General features: G+C 52.7%; 1 protein-coding gene across 8 annotated transcripts in view; it reads left to right on the top strand.

The window, feature by feature from the left end:
• ITPR1 (inositol 1,4,5-trisphosphate receptor type 1) overlaps positions 1 to 12,323 on the top strand; it is a 164,219-nt gene extending 151,896 nt beyond the window's left edge. For all 8 annotated transcript variants that reach the window (XM_066327143.1, XM_066327140.1, XM_066327145.1 and 5 more), the window contains 2 exons: positions 6,583 to 6,744; positions 10,902 to 12,323. In XM_066327143.1, the coding sequence (XP_066183240.1) occupies positions 6,583 to 6,744; positions 10,902 to 10,991 (252 nt within the window). In that variant the 3' untranslated portion in view covers positions 10,992 to 12,323. The remainder of the gene's footprint in view (positions 1 to 6,582; positions 6,745 to 10,901) is intronic.
• Positions 12,324 to 25,438: the final 13,115 nt, after the last annotated feature.

Below are 25,438 nucleotides of genomic sequence, written 5' to 3'. Positions count from 1 at the left end.
TTGTGCATGCTGATGTGCCTGTTGAAAAATAAAGGCTGCTTTGGGAAAGTTTTCTAGCAGGGAGCTCCTGCAGTTGCCCCATGTTCTGAATCCAAGCAGGATCTGTGTCATTAATAACCTTTATTACAGAAATGAGGCAGAGGTGTCACGGTTGCCCAAGCTCCCATGTCTGGATCCAGGGCGCTGAGTTCCAAATCTGGATTGTGTTGTCATTGAACAGGAACCTTTTACAAATAGGAGTGATGGCACAGATATCCCTAAAGGAATCTGGAATAGGAATGAAGGCTACAGATTTCCCTTTGTGCCTTAGTTAACCTCCGTGTACAAACCTGGGGATTGAAGTATATTATTGGGCTTTTTCCTTGGTGTCCCGAGCTCTGTCCTGTAGTGGGAAGTGTTTCTGGTGCTGGGTTTGACTGACTGCTGCCAAGGCACGGCGTCCTGGTAAGCAAAGACAAGGTCCCATCAGTGTCAGCCTTCTAAATTTTATCCTTTCAGAAGTACAAGTGTGACTTGAAGCCTTTCCCAGGGAGTGACCCAGCAGGGACAGTCTCTGTGCCCTGAAACCCAGCAGGAAGGTGGCATCCCCCAGTGGTGGTGGCTTTGGGGAGTGGCTGTGTCCCAGGTTCTCTGTGAAATCCGCTTCAGCTGGAGGTGACCAAGCCCAGCTTTGCACTGCAGCACCCACAGGAAAGACAAGGGCAGACCGTGACGCTCCCAAAGCATTCCAAAAGGCCCTTAATGATTCCAGCAGTGGTGAAAGACATATGTGTGTGAAATTACAGTCTGGGAAAGTGTTGGAAAATTTGTTCATCTGTCATTTGTGCCTGGAAATCCTGTACTTGAGGCAGAGTCAAATAGGAGAGATTTGTCATATCAATATTGAGCAAACCAGCTGCAGACACAGAGAGTGAGCAGCCCGTGCAAATGACTGGGTTGCAGATGAGGAAATTGGGGTTTTGGGGCTACCAGTCACCGTGATACTGGTGCAAGCTGGGAGAGGAGGAGGAGGAAAACCAAGGAGGTCAGGATGTGACCTGGAGCTGACAGGGCTTAGTTTGGTGGTAACTTCCCAACAAGCTGCATCTTGAGATAGCTGGCTGGAGTTAGCCAATATAATGACAGGGTTAAACAAGGAATCATGGCAGCGGCTTGGAAGAGCCAAGAGTGTTTGGCAGCAGGCCCTGAGCTGCTGGAAACACTGTGTCATCAGCAGGGCCTGAGCTTTGTGCTCACTCAGGGGAGGAACTTGTTCCACCCTTGGTGCAAACCAGGAGCTGCGCTGGGAGAAAGGAATGGTCACCTCGTCTTCCCCAGCCCTGGCACAGGGTGCCCAGAGCAGCTGGGGCTGCCCCTGATCCCTGGCAGTGCCCAAGGCCAGGTTTGGATGGGGCTTGGAGCAGCTGGGACAGCGGGAGGTGTCCCTGCCATGGCAGGGGTGGAACAGGATGAGCTTTAAGATCCCTTCCAACCCAACCCATTTGGGATCCTCTGGAGTGTCTGAGCTGGCTGCCCCGTGGTGCTCTGCTGGCAGTAACCCCACGGGGCCCAGTGCTTGCTTTTCCCTGATGAACCAGCTGCTATCCATGCTGGGAATCCCAGGTTGGCATCCCAGCCGACCAGGCAGAGGTTTCCCTCGGGCCGAGCGTGTGTGTGAAGAAGGCCGGGGTGGATGAAAGCAGAAGGAAAGGCTTGGGGCCAGCTCTGGGCAGTGGGATGTTTGCATAACGTGCTGGGTTTGGGTGGATCCCAAGCAGCTGCCAGGGTGGGGGCCGTGTCCTGCCTGGAGCCCTGGGAGAGGGGGAAGGCTCCTGCCTGGAGCCCGTGGGGTGACGCAGTGGGAACACAAACCTCCGTGGGGCCGAGGAGGTGGCCGGGAGCGGGGCGAGGCTGGCCCTGAGTCACTGCTGTGACCCCACGGCGCTCTCGGGGCGTTGTGCAAGAGGCCGTGGGTGACAGCAGCGCTGCCACCAGCTGTGCTGCTCAGCCCCTGCTGGGGAATTGCTGGTCCTGCCCAGCTGTGGAGGTGGAACGTGCCCTACTTCAGTGGGGATGCAAACAGCCCCGAGGAGGTTGGTGCGGGCAGCTCCTTGTCCTTTCGGGAGGCAGGACGTGGCCTGCAGGAATCCTGTCCCACACAGGGCTGGGGGGTGCCTTGCTGGGCTCCAGGGAGTCCCCACAGCACAGCTGTCTCAGGGCTGTAGGGCCACGGCCATCCTTTGGGAGTGGGGTCTGTGTTCCAGGTTCCCTGCTCTGCGCCTGCCCGAGTGTCACTTGGGTATTTAACGGGGAAAAGGAGGTTATTGCACCCTAAACCTTGTGTCATCAGCCTCCTGTGGAACAGCACGGGGCAGGTGAGGAGATGAGAATGTTCTGAGTGTGGAGAGGGGACACCACCAAGTGCTGGTTTTTGTAGAGGGGAGAAGTGCAGCTCGCTGTGGAAGAAGTGATGGGGAGCCCTTTGCAGCAGAGAGAGAACCTGATGTGGGGATTTTTCCAGGAAGCTCAAGAAAGACCCAAGAGGAGTCCCATCTCACCACAAACAAACAGATGAATTTTCAGAGTGCTCCCACAGAGCTTGTTTGTAGCTGTGTGGGTCTGAGTTTTAACTTCCCATGACAGAAACTGAAATTTGCTGCTGCCACCTTTCCCTGCTTGTGCTCGAGAAACAACTGGACGTGGCACTCAGTGCTCTGGGCTGGGTGACAAGGTGGGATGGGGCACAGCTTGGACTTGGTGAGCTTGGAGGTTTTTTCCCAAGCAAAATAATTCTGTGATTCCATAAATGATGCTGCTGGGCAGCCCTTTGGGGTTTATTTTGGAGAGGGTTGGATCAGCCCTTCAGCAGCCTGTAACTCTCAGTTAGTAGCTGGATCCATGGGGACCCTGGAGAGGGGTGGTGAGTCCTCGGGGTGAGGAGAGCCCCACTCCCAGCCAGGAGCTTGCCCAGGAGGAGCAGAGCTGGTGCTGAGGTCACCTCTGAGGCTTTCTCAGAAGCAGCTCTTCGGCAGAAGCCGGGGGGAGCCGGCGCTTCTCAGAATGAATGGCGTGTGCATCACACAGCACCGCTTCCTCTTCCTCCTGCTCCCGCGGGGATGGTCACCGCTGTCACCCCTGTCACCCCCGGGCTGACACTCCGTGCTGCTTGGCCTTACAGCAGGGACTTTTCCAGCTTCACCTCGAAAAGAGCTGCAACCCGAAACGTGGCCCTTGTGGTCAGGCAGCTTCCGCTGGGGCTGCTGCAGGCAGGAGGCTGTGCCCGTGCTGGGAACGGGGGCTGAGGGTACCCCAGGATCCTGGGAACGGGGGCTGAGGGCACCCCAGGATCCTGGGAACGGGGGGCTGAGGGTACCCTGGGAACGGGGGGATGAGTGTACCCCAGGATCCTGGGAATGGGGGGCTGAGGGCATCCTGGGAATGGGGGGCTGAGTGTACCCCAGGATCCTGGGAACGGGGGGATGAGTGTACCCCAGGATCCTGGGAATGGGGGGATGAGGGCACCCCGGGATCCTGGGGCAGAGGGCACAGGGGGCATCGCTGTGTGGGTGCCAGCAGCTGCCCACGAGCACAGGCGGCCTCCCCTCTCCGGGCTCACTCAGGGCCTCTAAAACACCTCCAAAACCCCAAGAGGGAAGAGAGGCCGTGTCTTTAAAGGCACCCCAAGGCTGAGCTGAAGCAGAAACTGGATCATGGAGATATAAATGTTTTATTGACCCCCGGGAGCCAGGCTGGCCCAGCAGGATCACCATCCCCTGACCTTTCAGCATTCCTGCTCCGTTCCGTTGGTGCTGGCTCTGCTGAAATATTTATTTATTTGAAAGAAAACACCCCCACACTCCCAGCAGGGACAGGGGCTGTGTGTCAGCAGCCTGGACACAACCAGCTCCTCTCTGCGGGGCTGGAGGAGGCTAAAGAACAGGCTCAAGGTTTCCAGTGAAATCCAGGATGTGCAGTGTGTGCAGGAGCTGTGTCCTGCTGTGCTGGCAGCTCCCCTCTGTGCTCTCCAGCACCAACCTGGTGCCTCCATGACCTGCATCCACGGGGATTTATCTGAACCTCTGTCCCCAGCCTGTTGGGGTGGACATCCCCTCGTTTCTTGCTGGGGGGCAGCTGGATGTGCCCAGATAAATTCTGGGTTTGTGGACGGGGAGATAGATCAGTGCAGCCCACTCAGGGTGGGCACTGGGATGTGCAGGTCCTTCCCTGGGGCTCTCCCTGCACAGGGAATTCCAGGTGCCTGTTAACCCCTTCCCAGCTGGGTCAGCACTCAGCAGGGCAGTGCCAGTTCCAGCTCAACTGTCCCCCAGCTCAGAGACACCCTAGAGGGCTGTTTCTCCTTGTCCTCAGCCTTCCCTTTCCTCAGCCCGTGGAGTTCATGGTTTGCTTTTTAAGCTTTGAACGCTCCATGAGAACTAGAGGTGCTTTGTTGGTTTTTTTTTTCGAATCAAAGCCAAGGTTTACCGACTTTGAGGGTTGGGGCTTTCAGAAACCCAGCGAGTATGGAAGCTCTGAGGAGGCTGCAGAAGCTGTGGGTGCTGTTTGATTTCACCTTCCGGGCCTGGAACGATCAAGTCACAGCCTCTGCAGCAGCTGCAGCGTTGGCTGAAATTGCAGAGTAATGTTGGAAAGTGCTTTGGGGTATTTGTTATGAAACACTGCAGGTAGGGAAAGTTGGTGCTTCCCTCATCCCTTTCATCCTTCTCAAGGATGGGGCATGGGAACGCTCTGGGGACGGCCTTAGAAACGTTTTTGGGAACAGGGGAAATATTTCTGGAGCAAGAAAGGGACAGGCAGGAGCTTCAGGGCTCCTCTCTCTGCCTGGAAACCTCAGGACATGGGCCTGAGGGTCCAGGCAAACCTGCAGATACAAATTGCATTTTAGTCTGATTTTCCTCGTCCTCTGTCCTTGTTTCTTCCCTGGAGGAGCAGGGGGAAGTGCAGTTGGTGTGGTTGGTTTTCCGTGGCTGGGAGATGCTGGACCTGAGCACAAATGTTGAGCTGCCCCCTCCTCCCTAATGAGGCTTTTACTACTGAAAGAACACAGTGCAGTGCTGCCTGTTCCTACGATTAAACCTTAATTGTGGGACTGGCGTTCCCTAAAGTCCAAAATATTTTGGCACTCGTCTTGGTAAAGGCATATTTTTTTTGTACATAGATTTTTCTTTCCCCCCCTTTTATTAGCAGAAACCATCTGCCCTGTAAACAGAGACCAGGAGCAAACAGCCTTCCTGGCAGTTCTGCATCACGTGGGAACGCTGTGGTGCCTGCATGGGAAAGGGCCTGCTTTGCTTTCTGCCTTCTCATCCTGGCAAAAGGAAACTCCAGGCAGATCAGAAGCAGCTAATTTAAGCTGATGAGTCTTGGCATCGCATCTGAATTGCAGAGAGGATGTGACTGGAGCTCTCTGTAGAGGTGCACAGCCCTGATTAAGCAGGATGGATGCTCCTGGGGATGAGGGGGAGCACCGAGGGGAAGCGGGTCGGGGCTGGAGATTTTGGCAGGGAATGACAAAAAGCCAGGAGTTTGTAGTGCTGCAGAAACAAGCTGAGAGCCCAGAGAAGAGCCTGGCCAGCACGGTGGGGTGATCTTTGGCAGCTGTTCATCATCAGCAGTGTTGATTGATTTTTGATGAACAGCATCCCTTGGTGTTAATGCAGTCCCCCATCAGTGTGCCTGGTGTGTTTAAACCTGCCCAGCTGTGTCACCTGTGAGGGCACACACACCCTTCCCTCAGCCAGCCCCAGGTCAGCTTCCATTTCAGAGCATATCTCCAGCGTGGGAGGAGAGGCAGACTGGATGGGAAACCAGTTTGATGTTGAACTGTAAGGTGTCAGGACGTGGGGTGCACCCCCTCCTCTTTTGTGGCTTTCTGTTCCGCTCTTGCCTTTATTTTTAACATCTCTGGTGTGTACACGAGTGCCTGTGTGAGCTTCTCTACAGGCTCCCCAGACTGAGAGTGTGTCCAGTGGCATTCCTGACTGTGACTTACACATGGACCATCAGAGAATTTGTGTGGCTGAAGGAAAACTCTACAGGCAGTGCACTGTGATGTATCTGTCCCACATTCTAGCCTGAACCAGACAGTCAAAATATGATTTTCTTTTTCATTAAAAAGGAAGTATTTCAGCTCGGGAAGAATTTCCAGGTAGAACTTGGTTTCTTTTATTATCAGAGAGCACAGCCAAGCTTTTCTTGACCAAAAAAGCAGAAAATCTTCCTCAAACACGAATTAAAAGACTGTAAGTTGGCAGTGGGTTTCTAGCACTGGGAAATGCTTGGCCAGATGTGAAATCTGGGCTGGTTGAATGTCCAGTGTTTGTACATTCATCCCGAGGTGTATGTGAGGGAGCACGGGTTGGGGGCAGGAGAGGAAATGCCAGCACTGAGCAGCCCCAATTCCCAGCAGTGCCTCGGGCTGGCACTTTGCAAACTTTCCAGTGAGATGCAAATGCAGATAACTGCAGATAAGTGCAGAGCTGCTGCATCCGAGGAATGTCCCGTGGCTTTAGAGCTCTGTCTGCTCTGTGCTCTGGGGGCAGGTTTTCATGTGGCCAACAGCTAATTGTGGTGTGTGATCCTCAGGAGAGAAACCTGGACTGGTTCCCCCGCATGAGGGCCATGTCACTGGTCAGCAGCGACTCGGAGGGAGAGCAGAACGAGCTGAGGAACCTGCAGGAGAAGTTGGAGTCCACCATGAAGCTCGTGACCAACCTCTCTGGGCAGCTCTCAGAGCTCAAGGATCAGGTAAGGAGCAATGGGCAGCACAGGGCTCCTGCCACCCCTCGGGCCAGCTGCAGCTCCACGGCTTCTCCAGACCCCAGGGAGAGCTTTCCCAGAGCAACTCGTGGGTAGGAAAGAAGTGAACAAACCAGATGTCCCTCCTGACCCAACTGGTGAGCTCCAAAGTGGCCATATCAGAAAGGGAAAACTCGTGCTAATAAACCCACCAGAGTTGACCTAAATCAGTCCTGGCTGGTGCAGGGAGCCCGTGTGGTGGTGGTGGTGTTGTTGTTTGGGGTTTTAACCCCAAGAGCTGAGTGCAATCCTCTCAGCCAGAGGGTGTGACACTGACACAAGGGCTGTGACACTTGTGTGCACCTCAAAACCCACCGAGAAACTGGAGAAGCACTCGAGTGGTTACTGGTGGTGCTGGTGCTGTGGCTGTGCTGCTGTGCAGATGTGATTTGGCTGCCAGCCTGCAGCTCAGCCATCCCCAGGAGAGGTTTGCACTGCACCAGGCGCTGCTGCTGTGCCCCACAGACCTCACAGTGCTCTTCTGCTGCAGCAGCAGCTTCTCTGCAGCAGGAGCTGGTTGGTTTCTACTTTGGCTGGGCTCGAGGGCATCGTGGGGCTGGTGCCCAGCCATGGCTTTGTGAAGGACAGAGGCAGCAGGGCTTCACCTCTTGCTGTCCACAGGCTTCCAGCCTAACTGGAGGGAGCAGGGAAAGCACTGCTGCCTGTTCGTGGTGCCTGCTTATCTCTGTGCATTAATAACCTGAGCCAGATGGTTCAATTAGTGAATTTATGGAGCTATTGGCACTGGGTGAGATTAATTGCTGACTTGCACCCGGGTGGTGGTGGATGGAGCTGGCTGGGCAGGAGTGGCCCACAGCTCTGGGTCAGTTCTGTCCCAGCAGCAGCCCCATCCCTGCTGGGCTGCCTGGGTGTCTCCGCGAAGCACTCCCCTGTCAGGAGCCCCTGGCACTGCCGAGATCCGGCTCTGCCTTCCCATCCCGCTGTGCCCTTGGGCTGGAGCACAAGGAAGGGATTCATCTGGGGGACTGGGAGCTGACAGCCCTACTGCCCCGGGCTGGAATTCGTTCTCAGGCACGGTGCCACAGAGCCCCTTGCTCCAGTCGGGAGGAGGATGGAGGGCAGAGGCAGTTGCTCTTTTGTCTGGGCTTTAATTCTTGCCGGGCAGTGGTTTGGCCGTTCTGCCTGGAAACAATCATCCTGCCCCGTGTGTCTGGTGTCTCCCTGCCGAAGGCTCTGACTCCAAGGGCTCTGCAGGCACAGGAGCCTCCCCACCGGCCACAGCCTCACCACACTTTTCTTTCTGAAGCTGGCAGCCCTCTTGGCTGACCAAGCACTAAAACCCCTCCTCGCTCTTTGTGAAAATAAGAATGAAGGGTTTAGCTTTTAGAGAGCTATTTGACTGTAAAAGCAAGAGAGGAAACCAGCTTCATTAATGTGGTGATAGCTTTTAGGAATTCCCCTAAGTACCATTATTGGGAGCCCTGCTGAAGATGCAGGATGCTCCAATTATGTGACAAAGCCAGTATATCCCTCCTCCTGACCAGGAACTGTCTCCAGGAAAGGAACTAACTCAGAGAGTTTTTATTTGTATTTATTTTCTTGTAATTAAATAAAGGGAAAACCTCCCATTCATTTGCTCTTCAAGCTCGTTAGGTTTCTGGAGACTCTAATTATTAGAAGCCGAGTTCCAGCCTGCCTGCTTCCCCAAAGTGCACCAAGAGCCATTAAAATCCTGATCACTTTAATTCTGTGCAAAAAAAGATTACACCGTAATTGTCTGCAGCAGCAGCAGCAGGGGATTAGATGTAATCACCCAGAAATCCTTCCCAGCGCCTCCTCCGGTGTCACTGAGTGTGAGGGACAGCCTGGGGACAGCCCCCCTGGGCTCCAGGTGTGACACTGTGACTCAGCAGTGCCCTGTCCAGTGGGGATCCTGCCCCTGGAGGTGCCTGCAGCTCAGCATAACCTTTGGAGGCAGGCAGCCTCTGTCAGTGCCCGGTGTTATCGGGGAGCCCAGCCTGCCTCAGCTGAACCCCTTGGGCAGTGTTTGGGTCCTGTCAGCACAATTCCAGGGCCTGGCAGCTCCCTGGGGATTCGCTGTGCCTGGCTTTTATGGCCTGTTAGCCCAGGTGTGCTGTCACTGGAAAGCTTTTGCAGGAGATTCACTCTCCAGTGACTGTGATGGCAATCAGTTGCTCCCTCCTGCAGCCCCGTGCCCTCCACACAAGCGTTAAGCGTCGTGCAGGATTAATAATGTTCTGCGTCGACACTAAAATTGCATTTCTCCCTCTTATTTATGGTTGGTTGCTTTATTCTTCCCTTTTTTAAAAGCCACATGTTCTACAAACACCTGCATCAGGGTGCACCATCCCTTTTCTACAGCCTGAAAAATATCTCCTCCAATCCCTTTTCATTATTCCTCTTTCTTTCCATTTTTATTCCACGCGTCCTCGGAATCAGTTTATTGGCAGTGTGAAATTGTGACTCTCAGTTTGCTCAGTGAAGGTAATTAATGCAAAGGGGCGTTTTTAACCCAGGTCCTCGTGGCCTCCCTTGATTTCCCCTTGTAGGTTATCTTAGAAGCAGTTTAACACTGAGGTTCAGCAGGGAGTGGGTTGTGTGTGTGTTTCAGAGAGCTCTGGGAAGATCCCCCTCCTCCTGCTCCCATTCCCTGTGAAGCATTAGAAGCTTTTTGTGGGGAGAATTGCTGGAGGTGTGCTCTGGCCTCGGGAGGCTGTGCTCAGCCCTGGGAAAGGGAAAAGAGCAGCTCTGCCTCCCCTTGGGCCAGGCAGTGGGCAAGGTGCTGAGGTCAAGGTTAATTACGGTTTCAGGAGGATGACGATGTTTCAGCCCTTTTCCTGGTTGTTAAGGGAGTTAAAGGAGTGCCACTGGGCACTCAGGGAGGTGTGGGGTGTGCAGCACATCCGGGATGTGGAGGAGCCTTTTGGAGGCTGTCCAGCACTGCCCCTTTGGATCCCATTCCTGCAGACCCAAGGTCAGCCACTGGCTGGCCACCAGGACACCCTGCACCAGCTGGGAAACTCCATCAGCTGAAACTGGGCTTTTAAACAGCTGCACTCAAGGGTTTGGTGGTGACCACGGTGGTGGGGCTGGGTTGACTGTTGGATTTGACCTTGGAGGTCTTCTCTAGTTTTAACAATTCCACAATCCCAGGTGTGTTACAAATAACATGTACATGCCACCTCCCTTGTCCCGGGGTTGCTGCCACAGGCAGTGACATTGGCTGACATTTGTCATTGAACAGGAGCTGGAGAAGTTAAATAAATGGTGGATGTAGCTGGAAGGAGCAGCAGGAGCAGGATGGGAGTGGGATCCTGTGCTGAGCCCTAAGGGTGTGGGGTTTTTTGGGAGACCCCAGATGCCCTTGGTGTGGTGCAGGGATGAGGCTGTGTCCTGGCGTTCCCTGTGAGCCATCCCACGTGTCACAGCGGGAGCTGTGGGATCCAGCTGTGGGATCCAGCTGTTCACTCCCAAGACCCTGCCCAGCCACAGTCATTCCTTACATGGCTTATGTAACTTGTCAGAAACCTCCCAAAGTTTTCAAAACCCAGAGCAGAGCCATTGGCCTGTGGCCATTTCTCAGTATCAGTGATAACAGACAGCGATCCATTTTCCGTTCACGGCTCACCGATCGGGAGGACGTTAATTCATGACTGGGAAGCGGATGGGGAATGCTGAGATTTGGGCTGTGTGGCAGCGAGGTGGTTAAGTCCTGCCTCGGCAGATGGGGAGGGCTGTTGGCTCACTCCGGATGAGAGCAGGGGAGTGCTCAGTCTTTTCCAGCAAAGGCAAGAAGGGTATTCCCAGCCTGCCTGCCTGCAGGGCTCGCCCCTTTTTCCGCCGTCTCGTCTGCTGGACGGGTTACAGAGAATTCCTGACAGGGGAGGTTTCTGCAGGCTGCTCCCCGTGCAGATCCCCGCCGGGCTGTCCCTGGCACAGCAGTGTCCAGGCACACCAAGGGGCTCCTGGCCGTGCCAGGCGGGGCTGGAGTCACCCCTGCCCCAGGAGCGGGCGCTGGTTGCAGCCCGTGCTCCAGCAGCAAACGCCAAAGCACGCCAGGCCCTTGGGCGAGCTGACGCACAGGAAGCGCCCGGGCCTAATGAGCAAACTTGTTAATTTTCCAGATGACGGAGCAGAGGAAGCAGAAGCAGCGCATCGGTCTCCTTGGACACCCCCCGCCCATGAATGTGAACCTGCAGCAGCAACCAGCCTGAGCTGGGAGGGTCACGGCCCCTCCGGGACACCCCAAACCCTGCCCGGCCCCGGAGGCTGCTCCCTGAACCTTCTGTGCATCCTGTAAATACCCTGGTTTTATACTTAGATGTATATGACTGCTACTCTATCGAGCTGGGGGCGCGTGGATTGTGATTAGAACTCTTGGCACGGGACAGAGGTTAAACTTTTGTGCCAAAACTTATCGAAATTTTGCCTTTTCCTTGGAAGGACTAAAAAGAGAGCACCTGAATTGCACTTGAAAAGATTATTTGACTATGTGACATGTATTTTGTATTTAAAAAAAAGAAAAAAAAAAAGAATAGGATAGCTAGTATTTATGTTTTTATACAATTGTGCAATATGAATTATGCAATCACAATATATTTGGAACTCCTGAATGTCCTAAAGGGAGTGCACATCTTTGGAGCTGGTGTGTCAGTACAATGTAATAAATGGTATCAAATTACAGGTGTAAATGAGGCTGCTGCAAAATTGTGTAACTGGTGATTTTTTCATACCCTTGGACATTTTTGTACCATGTGTGTAAATATCTTGCAATGCCATATTTGTTGCCTCTTCCTCCCAGGGATGAAGCTGGGACTCCGTGAGCTGTTCAATTGGTATCGATTTAAAGCAAAACATTATTTTGAAGCTTCCGAGTGAGGAAAGCAAGAGGAGGTATTTTTCAAGAGATTTCTTTAGAGTACTGAGGCTAGAAGAGCTCAGACACCGGGTTTTTTAAAATGCTAAGATTTCTTAAAGGGAAACTTTTTATGCAAAATGAAGTTTGGAGTGAGGATGCACTGCTGGCGAGTCGGTGCAGTCTCCCAGGACCGAGCTGAGGCTGCCCAGGCTTTGCATTCTCAGCGTGTAGGATCCTCTCCTTCTATTTTTTCATTAGAGACCTATGTGCCTGCTAAAGCTTTTGCAAACAGGCACTGCACCGACTGAAATGTGTCCTGTAGCTGAGCACTGATGTGTGTAATGCTTGTGTGAGAGCCACTGGTTTGAGGCTGCTCTGTCCCACCCCTTCCTCTCCCTGTCCCCTTTCATTTGGTCACTTTCTTTGGTTTCTGATTCTCCAGAGTGTGAAAGGAAACTTAACGGGTTGTTGTTTGGTTGGTTGTTTTGGGTTTTTTTTTTCCTCCAATCCGCTGCATAGTTTTATACATGGACCTCATTTTACAGAAGCTGACTTCTCTGCAATACTGTCTACAAAAGGAAAAAAAAAAAAAAAAAAACCCAACAAGAAAAAAAAGCTACAGACAGAGCTATGAAAATTTGTAAATGCATAAATATAGGTATTTAAATAAATGATGCAAAATACTCTACGGTCAGAGGCTGCTGGTGGTTTGTGTCCCCTCCAAGGTGGTGTGTGGCAGTCCTGTCACACTCACCTGTCCTGGGATGTGGCATCACAGGGGCCTGGCAGGTAAGCATGGGGCTTTACCCAGTGCCCAGAGGGGCAGAAGTTGATTTTTTTTAAACCCAGAGCTTGTCCCTCCTCCAGCAGTGAGAGGCACTGGCACCCAGGGAACTTCACCTGCGGTCACTCTGGGTTGGGATAGTTCATACTCTCCCACTGGTAGTTTAGGTTTGGGGCTGTCATTGGAGCATGTGAGAGTTAAAAACCCCTCCAGCTCCAAGTATCGTGTGCACAGGAGCGTTGCTGATTATGTGTATTTGATTAAGACGTAGCAGGAACTACCTGGCACAATTAATCATCTTTAATCTGGTAAGTGCACACAACTGTCTGAGGTGGGTGCGTGCCCCCGGCTCAGGTCACCAGGAAGGCTCAGCGGGAGGAAGGAGGGCAGCCTGACCAGCAGTCTCCCAGCCAGACTTATCGCTGAGACTGTGACTCCTTAATCACATGTATTTCCATAAATATCTCCTGGCAAATCTGTCTTCCCCTCTGCAGCAAGGTGTGTGCGGAGGAGCAGGATTTCGTTTTCCCTGAGCAGCAGAGACACGTACCTGACTCACTCCTTCCCCTCCTGCCATCCAGGGACAAGCAGACACACAAATTTGTCAGGCTTCCCGGAGCCTGTGCCAGTCAGGTGAGAGGGAGGCGGCTGAGCACAGCCTGAGCTGTGAGGGCACCCCTGAGGATGTGCGCTGTTGCTTCATCTTGACCTTAAAAAGGCAGAAGCACCGTGTGCCTCAGCTCTGGCACGGCTCTGCTCTGCGATCCGTGTGAAAGCAGCGGGGTGGAACCCGGGCTTCTGCCTTCCCTGGAGCTCCGGGAGATGGAAAAAGGGAAGGTTGTGTCCCTCGGGTGCAGCTGCGGCAAGAGAAGCAGAGCGCAGCCGCCACGGCGGCAGTGGGGATGCAGTTGTGAAGGGCAGGTGGGTGGTTCCAGGGGTGGCTCAGGAGGTCACACTGTCCCCAGCCTGAGCAGAGGCTGTGGCAGCTGGTCAGCAGGGGAGGGTGACTCTCTTCCTCCCCTCAGCCCACAAACAGGTCATTCACGTCTGCGGATTCATTTCTGCAGTGACATTTCATGCATGACCATCACATTTTTCCTTTTTCCTTCTTTCACTCTTGGGTTTTCTAAGATTTTTATTTTTTTTTTCCCTTTCTGGCTGAACTCCTCTGCCCATGACGGCTGTGCCAACAGAGGCAGGGGATGGTGAAAACCCTGCTGGGGCTGGTGGTGGTTCTGCCCCTGCAGCTTCTGAGGTCAAATCTGTGTTAGGACTTTCCCGTTCTGGACTGAGGTCTGGTGCCCCGTGGCAACTTCCTGATCTCAGAGAAAAGCTGTAGGAGGGAGCTGTTAATTTCCCCATTTGGGGTACTCTTTTCCACAAAAGCTGAGTGTCTCTGACATCACAAAAAGTTTTATTCACAATTGGTGGTCTCTCTAGTGAAAAAGACCCTCTGAAACCTCAGGGAGGCATCTGTAATGTAAGGTTAGGTCCTGCACAGGAGGGAGCTCTTTGGCTCTAAAAACACATCGCTGGCATCCAGGAAAATTAATGTTTGGGTACAGACAGATGGCTGTTGGTTTAAGGATTAGATTGAAACCAGGGAGGTTCCACCTGCCCTGCACACACCTTCGTTTTCCTTGGGCATCAGGTTTCATTAAGCAGGACTGTTGAATGTTCAAGTTTGGGACCACTATTACTTTTGTCTCTTAAATTTAAGAACACATTTGGAGGTGGAAATCAAAAGTGACCTTCTGAAGAGGAAGGAACAAACCGAATCTTACCAATTTTGCTAATAATGGAAAGTCCTAGAGGGGAAGGATCTCCCTGCATTCCTCAATTTGCATGACTGGCTGAGTGTGTGGAGGAGCCTTTTCTCCGCTAATGAAGCAGGTGACATGCTAATGAAGGCAATGCAAATAACCGCTCTGAAAGCACAGCCGCGGCCCCGCCACCGCCACAATGGCAAATTCAAGCCTCATCCTCAATTTTGCAGCAAATTGGCGGAGGGCAGGACAAAGGAGCCGGGATTGCAGCCTCGGTGCTCGCGGCGGGGCCTCGCACTGGGGCGCGTGTGATGGAGACCTCGTTACATAATGGGGGCTTGATTGATATCAGGGAAGTCATAATACAGCTCCCTAGCAATCCCCCTCGTCTCCCCGGATGGGAAATGCTCCTACACACACGCCTAATAGGGGGTTTAAATTGCCCATTGTATTTCCGAACAAGAGAAACTTATTTGGAGTACTTTCCCCTTTTCCAACATAAGCAGCTGAAGACGCTGCCACGTGTGTTGCTCCGTGCTCTGCAGCCCCGCTGGCTGCCATTCCAGGCACGCATCCGCTCCCAGGATGGGCCAGGTGGGAAGGGATCGCCTGGTCCAACATCCCTGGGATGGGAGATGGTCCAGCATCCCTGGGAGCCATCCCAGGGCACGGGGCAGGAGCGCACAGGAGGTCCCAGGGGACGCCTGCGGAGCCACGACAGCCAAAGCCAGTTCCACGTGCCGTGCCTTCCCCAGCAGGGACACAAAGGGGCCCTGAGCTGGTGCTGACAGGCTGGGCTGGCTCCCTGTTTTCCTGGGAGACTCCCTGGCTGTGGGCCAGCGTGCCCAGGCTCTCCCACGCCGCGCTGGAAGTTCCGTGCCGGGCTGTGAACTCCCTGGCCTCAGCCAGAGCAGAGCAGAGGGTAACCTTTACACTCAGCACGGTGCATTTTGCTTCTACAAACACACTGACCAGGCTCTGAGCTCGCTCAGGACGAGCTGTGGGTATCTGGAGTAAAATCAGGACAAATATTCCTTCTAAGCGGAACTGGCATTGTCGCTGCGACATAAGGAGTAACTTCTGGAGAGATGCTGTACTTCTCCATCCAATTTTTTATTTACTACCTTTCCAACCTTCTTTCAGACTAAACATGTTAATGAGCTGAATGTCAAAACCACCCACGAGTAAACTGAGCTGTCCCATCCAGTAGGCTGATGTTGGTTTGTTTTTAGTAACTAGCAAGGATGCTGGAAAACCCCTATAAAGATTTCATTTTTAACAAAAAGTACCAAAAACTCCACCAGTTTTGCATCACAAAGTTGTGGGTAAAGTCAAGATTTGAGTAAAGCAGCATGTCTGTGGTTTTTGTGGGTGGATGCATCTCGGAATGACTATCAATCTGTCAGAGGGAGATCTGCATGTCATCTCTGCATATGACAAGCAGAATCTGCAGTGACAAAAATCTTTCCAGTACTCGCTGCGCTGAGCCTCGTTCCCCTCCTGCCATCCAGAATCGCCAAGTCTTGTCAGCACATAGCTTGAACCCATTTTGGTTTTTTTTTTTTTTTTTTTCTTTTAAACAGACACAAACAGAGGAAGGAAAGACAAATACAGAGCAGTGCTCTGGGTATGCCACTGAACACCAGTGCCAACGTGCTTAGTCACCCTGGAATTGTGATGTGCACGCAGGAGATGCCACACAGGACACTCGGATCAGAGCAGTCTCCCCAATCCTGGCTGCTTTGCTGCACTTATGTGTGTGAGGGGCACACTTGGAACTGAAATTGTGTAAGGAAAAAAAATTTAAAGAATAACTCTGGACCGATTCAGAGTAGCTCAGGAGATGCAGCTTGAATTGGACGGAGAGGTTCGCAGGGGAAAAAAAAAAGCAAAACAACAAAACAAACCCCAGAAAATCTGATTGATTTAGAGCTTGACTGCTGGTGGGGACTGCCCAAATCTTCTCTCTGCTTTCAGGTCTCCATGGGAGAAACAGGAGCAGTTTGAGCCAACGCAACACAGGAAAAAAAGCCTGAAATTCAACAATAACCAGGAGATGGGAAAAGCACCCTGTGCGCAGCCGAACTCCCAATGCTGGGATGCATCCAGAGTCTGTGTGAGAACACGCTGACAGCTGGATAAATTGCCTCGAGGCAGGTGCTTCCCCAGGAGCCCCGCAGAGCAGGAACAGCCAGAGCCATTTCCAGGCAGCCCTTCCCTCCAGAAGCACTATCATCCCTCAGACCTGTCTCTCGGCTTTCTCACCCATTAGTGCTCCTCAGCTGGCTCTTCTCACCCGGACTCTCAGCCCCTTTTTTCCCCTTTCTTGTCTCATCTCAGGAATGACTTTGCAGCTCTGCTTTGCCCAGAGCCTTTCCTCTGGCTGGAAATGGTGCCTGGTCCCAAGGGAACGGGCAGGAGCAAAGCCGGTTCCTGGGCTTTATTGAGGCAATGGGTTTGTTTTCACTTTCCTTTTCTAGCGCTAAGTAAATACACAGAACACCAAATCTGAAGGCAGTGAAGAGTGGAATTCCATCTCTGTTGCATGTGTTCCAATATGACTCTTAAAATAGTGGAGATGCTGTGTTATGATTTCCATTTCGCTTGTGTCCATAACACTGTTTTTACGCAGCAGAGATGGAAACACAATCTGTTAAGTCTGTAAGAAACTTTTCCTTATGAATGATGGGTGCAAACATCATGTACAATCACATTCCAGGAAGAAAATTCTATCCCCTCAGTGGTAGCAACCCCAAAAGGAGCTAAAAACTGCAGCTTGCCTCTATTTCCACACCACGGGAGTTTTCACATCAATTTAATCGCAGGATGATTCATTATTCATGAACCAAAGAGCCATTATAATAAAGTAGAACCATAGAATTGTTAAGGTTGGAAAATACCTTTAAGATCATCAAGTCAATGGTCAATCCAGCCCTGCCACCATGTTCACCGTTAAACCATGTCCTCAAAGCCACTTCCACAGGTTCTTTGGGACACTTACAGGGATGGTGACTCCTCCACTTCCTTGGGCAGCATGTTCTAATGCTTTACAACCCTTTCTGTGAAAAGAATTCCCTAACATCTAATCTAAACCTCCCCTGGTGCAACTTGTGGTTGTGCAGTAGCACAGCTACCTGCAGGACCCAAACCACAGAGTATCTCCCAGTGTCCAACCCCAAAGTGGTGGGAAAACTGTCCCACATCTTTGAGAACATCTCCATGTGATGCTAAATTTGGTGTAGACCTTTGCAATGTGGCCCTGTGACTGACAGCCTTCACTGATAAATGTACTTATTGCCTTTAATTTGAATTTTTGCTGCCAGCAAATCTCATTCCGGCACAAAAGGTCACCTCAATAGCCAGCAGATTTCTGCAGAGAGCAACCTGGATCGTGTCCACTTAGATCTAGAGGCGATGAGAGAATTAAGCTGTTTAAACCCAAAGCGCATGGAAATCCAGACTCACCCTGGAGACACCCCCAAACCTACGGCTGCTCCAAGTCTGGAAGAAGCCAGGACTAAGGCTATGGAAAAGCTCAAACAAGCAGGGCTGGCCGGGTGGGATGAGTCAGCCACAGGGAAATGCTGCTGATGGGCTCCTCCTGAATGTGCTCGCAGACATCCTGCTCTGCTGCGTCAGGAGCCTCTCTCCCAAAGGTGTGTGTTTGTGGTTGGCAACCAGAGCTCGTTCCCTTTTTTTTCCCCTAAAATTAGGAAGTGGGAGGAACAGAAGGAAATGGTGGCCTCCAAAACCTGCTCAACGTAAATGCTGGGAAGAGATGGAAAGGCAGGTTCCTCACAGCCCTTTGATGTCACTGCCATCACGGCCGCTCCTAAGTTTCTTCCTGGCCCTGTGAAAATTCCCTGCACAGAGCCAAGGGCAGCAGTGCAAAGGAGGACTGGGATGAATGGATGGCCCTGAAGGAGCCACCTTGTACCACCCCAACCACAGCAATCCATTCATTAAGGGAATGCTCTAGCAAAAACTACTCCTTAACACAACACAGATGCAGAGGGCAGGGGTGGAGTGGATAAAAAATCCTTGGCTGTTGTCTGGAGCAGGCATGGATAGCAAGGCTGGGGCCTGCAGGATCCCCTCGCCTGGGGAGGGGTTTGAAGCAATAAATATCCAAGGAGGAATGAAGCAGCTCCTGTCTCAGGAAGATCTTGCTAGTTAAAGCTTTTACCTGGCTCTTCCAGGCTGCTGCCCAGTGCACACTGTGCTTTGTTTGCCACCTCGCTTCACAGAGCTCCCAGCTGTGATTCCAGCATGGAGAAAAGCAGCTGGAAGTGTGTTCTGTGCTGACCAGAGGCTACATCCCTGTGCCAGAGGCTCTCCTGCCTCCTGTATACACCCACCCTTCTCCCCATTGCCTGTCTAACAACTGAGACCCCAAACTCAGGGCCTGAGTTGGTGCCCACAAAGTATGAACTCCTGGATTTTTGCTTTTCAGACCTTTTCTAAGCCTAGCTCTTTCTGTGAGTCTAGTACTCAGTCTGTCACGGCTGTAGGAGAAAGTCTCGCTCCTTACCCAAACCCTCACCCTTATTCTGAGAAACTGGAATTGTAAAGCGAGAGGGAAGATTACATGATTGTACAGTACCTACAGTGCTGCCCCCTCCCCTCTTTCCCAGCTTGGTTCTCGGGGAGACCAGGGTTACCTCAGCCTGGGCCAAACCCCACATTTTATACAGTGAAAAAAATAAACAGGCAGAACATTCAATTTTCCCAAACCAAAAGCCCAGAGGTGGTGCACGAGCTCGTGCAGGAGCAGGCCGGGCAGACAGCGTGAATCAGAGGCTGGGGTGACTGCAGGGAGCAGGAAAGCCCTGGTGGCAGGCGGCCAGGCTGAGGCACAGCTCCTGCGGCGCATTCCCGCAGCATCCTGCCCACCCCTGACAAATCCTTGCAGGCACCAGTGAGTAACAGTGCGGAGCTGTGACCAGCAGCCCTCAGTGGCTCCTCGGGGGTCACTGTTCAAGGTGCTCCCTGAAAGGCAGTGGCCTTTAAATTCACAGTTGGGGTTAGGCTTGTGATTCGAGCCTGTCACCCACAGACAGGAGCTGTGTGTGACGAACAACTGAGTGTGAACAGACCAGAAATAGCAGGGTGCCACCTCCAGAGAGGAAAAGCACCTGGTTTCAGTTCTAAATGCCCTTGAGCCCAGGCTCAGCTGCTGGTGGGCAGCAGTGGGCAGGGCCCTTCGCTGCTCCCCGGTGTCATTCTCATTCTCTCCAGGTGCAGGTTAAATCGAGCTGCTGACCTGGCTGCTCACCTTTGTACACCGTATTTACAGTAAGCATGGGCTGGCTGATGTCTCTAAATTATTGCTTTTGCGTTACACTCAGCCCTTACTACACCTTTTTGGGGACGCACTTAATTTTTAACTCCAAATCCCAGACTGATATAAATCATTAAACCATCCATCCTGCCCAAATGAATATATTGCAGTCTTTTAACAGATACAGGGAGGAGCGGGTGTGAGCTGCCTGGGAGGGGTTTGGGGAGGAAAGGGCATTTCTGCTCTGGCTATTCCCATGCTGTCCCCCGCAGCAGCGGTGACCGTAAAGGTTAAGCCTGCCACAGACTATTGTACCCAGCGGCACTGCTTGGCTGGGCTTTGCAGTCTAATTGCCACTGACCCCGTGACAATGAGGTAATGTCTCTGCCTCCCGGGTCAGATAAATACTGCTCATTTTATAACCACCAGACACGTTACTGAAAAACAGATAGGAAACGACCCAAAGTCCCATGATCACTGGAATATAAACTCTACTACAGCTGTTGCTCTTGTCCTTCGTTTGAATGCTCAGGGGTTTTTCTCCTAACACCCACTCAGAGGCAGAGCTCAAACTCTGGCCGGGGATCTTCTCCTCAGGTGGCCTCACCCGAACTAAGAGGGAAAAGCAGGAAAATGCCACAGTGGAAGGATGTGACTGATAGGAAGCAATGGGGATAAAATTGTCTTCCGACAGATTCCCAAACCTCAGCCGCTAGAACAACTGGGATGGGAATTGAAGCGAAGAGCAGTGCTGGGACCGAGAGGCAGCCCCCTCACACAGCTCCAGGGAGCTCCAAAGCCCCCCAGAACACCCCAAGTTCAACGTGGCGGGTTGCAGCTCTGCTGGGGCAGCCACGGTTCAGCCCAAAGTCCTCGTTCCCACCTCTCTCCCCGTGCCCCAGTACAGCTCCCTAACGACGGGGCCTTTGAAGATAAATGCCCGAGTGACGCCAAAGTGACGAGGAGGACTTTGCCTCTCTCCTGCGAGCCACAGGACAGTGATAACCCTCACTCCAAAGCCATCCCCTGGCCTGAACCCAGCCTCCCTTCTCGGAAAGCGGCGGGCAGCGGGAATGGCACGGAATGCTAAAGTTGTTTTGCCGGAGGAGCAAAGCAGATTTTCTCCCGTGTCTCCACAACCAGCACGGCCCTGCGTCCTCACTGCTGGGGAAAACAGGGTTAAGATAAACCTGGCAGCCTTAAACCAGAACCTCTGCGGAATGAAGCCCAAAATATTTAGAGACATTAACTCAGAATGACCAAGAAAATCATGTCCATTTAATTGATACATCCTTATTTTATATCAAATACCCCCGGAGCTGATAGCTGGTTTTGCTGTTATTCAGAATTTTACCCATCTACTCTGCTGTACCTTTGACTTTAAGAAGTTGAGGGCTTTTTTTAAGCTGTTGAAAAATGCTGAGATGAAAAGTTTTTTTTCAGTTCCTTACCTGATTTTTACGATAATTTGGGCTTTATAAATGTTTAAGTTGTTTTAAGCATTTCTTATCTTGATATACTGTCCCCTAATTGTACGCTGTGGCTGTCATGAAGGAGTGGTTCAAATTCCAAACTCAAAAGCTTTTTAAAGTAATGCACTTTAAATTACCTTTTTTCTCCCCACTCTGGCCATGACTCAGCAGTGTTGATTTGCATCGGGCTGGCACTTTGCATACGAGCTACAGAGAAGTGGTTTAAATACAAACTGGTCAAATATTTCATAAACCTTCTATGATCTTTTCAATTGCTGTGCTGCCAATTTCTTTTCTACACGTTTTGATGGGAAGGGCGATTCCTCACATGGGGTGTTAGAGATTGTTCCAGGCTTCTCCACATTTACCATCAGCTCTCTGCACCAGCCTCACTGGGATTTGGATTTGCCATCTCTTGCACTGCAGAAAAAGCTTCCTGCTCATTCTGAAGATACACATGTGCTATAGAAGGTGGCCACTGAATTAAAAAAAAGGTACAATGAAACCAAAACACCTTTGGGGAAGTCACTGGTACTTGGGAGAGTTGCTGGTACTCAAAGTAACTATTTTTGATGTACTTTAAAAATTTCTTGTAATACAAGAAGCCCTGTGTTGTAGTGAACTCACTTTTTAATGGTGTATAAATATACATATATATATATATAAATACACACATATAATATATATTCATATATAATATCTTACTAACCCCTGCTTTCTTCCATGGAAGTTTTAGTTGCTGCAGTAGTAGGGATAAGACTCAAACTCAGCCCCACAAGCTGTGTTTCCTCACAGAATGGGTTACTAACAGTTATGTATGGAATTCTGTATGGAATTAGGGTGTAATCCCCCTGTGAAGCAAACTGGGGGTCGGGTCAGCCCAGAGGGTCTGGCTGCACAGAGGGGACACTGAGGAGCAGCTCCCAGCCCAGACCCTTCCATCCATCCAAGGACAACCTGGAACAGTCACATTTAACCCAGGGATGCTCCTGGTGCCAGGGCGAGGCAGCAGCAGCTTCTCCAACCCCCCTGATGTCATGTGAAAATGCAGCAGAAAACATTTTCCCTCTCTGCTTGGCACAGCCTCTGTTTGACTTAACAAATGACTGTGCTGGGGGTTTTTCTCTTGGTTCTTGTTAACCATCACCACCTTTCCCTCATTACTGGAACAAACACGAATGCATTTGGACTGCATTTCATACGGTTTTAAAGAGAGATCGCATCTCTCTGTGCCCTGTTAGGGATCAAGGTCTACTTAAGGCATCACTCATATATTAGGTATATTTTACTTAAGAACAACGAGGTTTTTTTCAGGATTATATGGTGGAAATACAATACCTCCAGCAGATTAGGAGACATTGAATTAAAAACCCTGAAAGGTTTTTTTTTTTCTTCAAGGAAGCAAGACATCGATTGTGCTAAATTACCAGTTTCTGCTGAACCACGATAATGCATCGACTGGGGCAGATGAAGCATTTAAGACCAGCCCAAAATGCCACTAATGGCACTGGCACATCAGATGTGACGTTGCAGCCATAAATTGCCCACTGGGCTCTGGATATATAAATGCCAACACAATAAAATCTGCGAAATCACATTGTCCTTGCAAGCCCGAGTCAAGTGGATCAGTCAGATCCCAAGTAACTGCAATTCGGAACCAATAAATAATAAATTGTAAGGTAACAGCCTGGGAAACAGTGTTTTTATCGTTGTAAAATATTATCTATAAAATATTGAGAAGCGGAAATATTAGTTTCTGCAAAGTGAAGTTCTGACTGAACTTTTTTTTTTTTAATATTGTGAAAAGTAAAACCTAATGTAATTACAGGGATAACACTGGAATATTATGCAAGTGCACGCTTAGGCCTTTTTGGAAAGAACAAGGTCTCACATGTTTTTCTATTTTAAATGCCTGCCGCACCTCCCGAAATTCCCGGGGAATGTGCTTAGCAAAAGGTGAGCTGAACATTTCCAAAGGCACAGAGCCGCTCCGCTGGGAAGCGGGAATTATTGGGGAATTGGGGAATTCGGGCACCGGCGCTGTGCGGGATCGGCACAGCGGCCGCGTCCAACGCTGCGCCAGAGCCCGGGCTGGCTCTGGGGGCTGCGGGTGACATCCCTGCCCACGAGGGGGGTTAGTTTATAAAAATCCAGCAGCGCTGTTGTTTTATTTATCGAAGAACGGCTGAGAACAGCGCGGCTGGCGGCGGGCCCAAGGGGCGGGCGGTGATGCGGTGCAGCCGCACTCTGTCCGTGCCCAGCGCTACCGGGGCTCGGCCGAAGGCGGTCCTGGCCCCCGCGGCCGGCGCAGCTCGTGCTTCTGGGGGCTTTTCTCGCCTTTTGGCCCCGCGGTGCAGCCCCGGTGCCGGGCGCGGCGGCGCTGGAAAGCCCCGCGGGGCGGCTGCCAGGCGGCGGCGGGGGCGGCAGGAAGGCGGGCGGACACGGGCCGTGCCCGCGGGGGCCGAGCTGACGGGAGCGAGGGAGGGAAACAGGACAGCAGCCGGCCGCCCGGGACACGCCTTGGCCGCCCGCCCGTCCCCGTGCGGGGCCGCGGCTGGGCCGGGAAGGAGGCGGCGCTTCCCCCGCTGCCCGGGCGGGGCGGCCCCGTCACGTTCCGCTCCGCATGGCCCGGGCGGGACCGCCCCGTCCTGCATGGCCCGGCCCGTCCTGCATGGCCCGGCTCGTCCTGCATGGCCCGGGCGGGACCGCCCTGCATGGCCCGGCCCGTCCTGCATGGCCCGAGCGGGACCGTCCCGCATGGCCCGGCCCGTCCTGCTTGGCCCGGGCGGGACCGCCCTGCATGGCCCGGCCCGTCCTGCATGGCCCGGCCCGTCCTGCATGGCCCGGCCCGTCCTGCATGGCCCGGGCCGCTCTCAGGGCCGCCGCGGGGGCCGCTCGGGGCCGCACGGCGCCCGCCCCTCACGGGCCGGGCCGCGGGGATGGAGCCCTCACAGCGGCCCGAGTGGGGACAGTGACCCAGCCCGGCCCCGGGACAGTGACACGGCCCGGCGCCGGGACAATGACACAGCCCCTCGGCGGGGATGGAGCCCTCACAGCGGCCCGAGTGGGGACAGTGACACAGCCCGGCCCCGGGACAATGACACGGCCCCTCGGCGGGGATGGAGCCCTCACAGCGGCCCGGCCCCGGGACAGTGACACAGCCCGGCCCCGGGACAGTGACACGGCCCCGCGGCGGGGATGGAGCCCTCAGAGCGGCCCGAGTGGGGACAGTGACCCAGCCCGGCCCCGGGACAGTGACACGGCCCCGCGGCGGGGATGGAGCCCTCACAGCGGCCCGAGTGGGGACAGTGACACAGCCCGGCCCCGGGACAGTGACATGGCCCGGCCCCGGGCATGGAGCCCTCACAGCGGCCCGGCCCCGGGCAGCCGCACGCCGCTCACCCCTCACCTCACCCCTCCTCAGCTTCCCACAGAAACAGTGTGAATTCCGCTCCTCAGGGACGCAGTGGATGTCCCGGCCGGGCAGCGATCCTGCTGATGGAAGAGCGTGGGAAACGGTGTAAAATGAATGTGATATTTCCTTCTTCGCACTTAGGCTGTGTGTGAGTGTTGTCAGCGCTGCCTCACTGCGTGAGCTGCGCGCAAGGGTCACTCACTGTCCTTTCCAGATTCATGGAATCATAGAATGTTAAGGGGTGGAAGGAACCTTAAATCCCACCTATTCCCACTCCCTGCCACAGGCAGAGACACCTTCCACTATCCCGGATTGCTCCAAGTCCCATCCAGCCTGGCCTCGGACACTTCCAGGGATCCAGGGACAGCCACAGCTTCTCCGGGCACCCTGTGCCAGGGCCTGCCCAGTCTCACAGGGAAGAAGTACTTTGTAATATCCAAACTAGATTATCCCTCTTTTGATTTGTACCCATTATTCCTTGTCCTGTCACTACAGGTCATGGTGGGATCCCTCTCCAGCTTCTCTGTAGCCCCCTTCAGATGCTGGAAGGTTGTTATGGGGTCTCAATACAATCTCTAAATTGTCTCCATGAGTCATTAGTGACTGTCCCTCACCCACCTGTGGTACCTCAGTGTTCTCCTGCCGCTGATACTCACCTGGACCTTTTGGGTTTTTACTACACAAAAGCGGCAGCTGGTTGCACACATAAATGTCTCCTTGGTCATTGTTGTCCCCACTTGTACCACAGCTGGCACAGTGAAGCCCCAAATGATTAAAGCACAGACATGAAGCATTCCTCAAAGGCCAATTCTGTGCCTGCCAAATCCGGGGAAAAGAGATGCCTGTGCAAAATTAATTTGGCTTATCTCTGGGCATGGATTAGAAGCCTTATTAGATATTCATCTCCTGCTTTTTGCACGGAGCCCTGTCTAGCCAGTGAGCAGAGCAGAGGGTGTTTCTTAACAAGCAAGGACTCGGTGTTCTGCTTTACCTTTGCGACTCGGGGTGTTGCCTGTGGCTGAGAGACCCACATGCCCCAAGCCAGCTCTGGGGCAGTCAGCCATGCTCTCACAACATTTTGCACA

Source organism: Sylvia atricapilla, chromosome 11 (assembly GCF_009819655.1).
Source record: "Sylvia atricapilla isolate bSylAtr1 chromosome 11, bSylAtr1.pri, whole genome shotgun sequence".
Taxonomy (NCBI): domain Eukaryota; kingdom Metazoa; phylum Chordata; class Aves; order Passeriformes; family Sylviidae; genus Sylvia; species Sylvia atricapilla.
The sequence above is the reverse complement of the archived record's forward strand: the minus strand, read 5'-3'. Positions and strand labels throughout refer to the sequence as shown.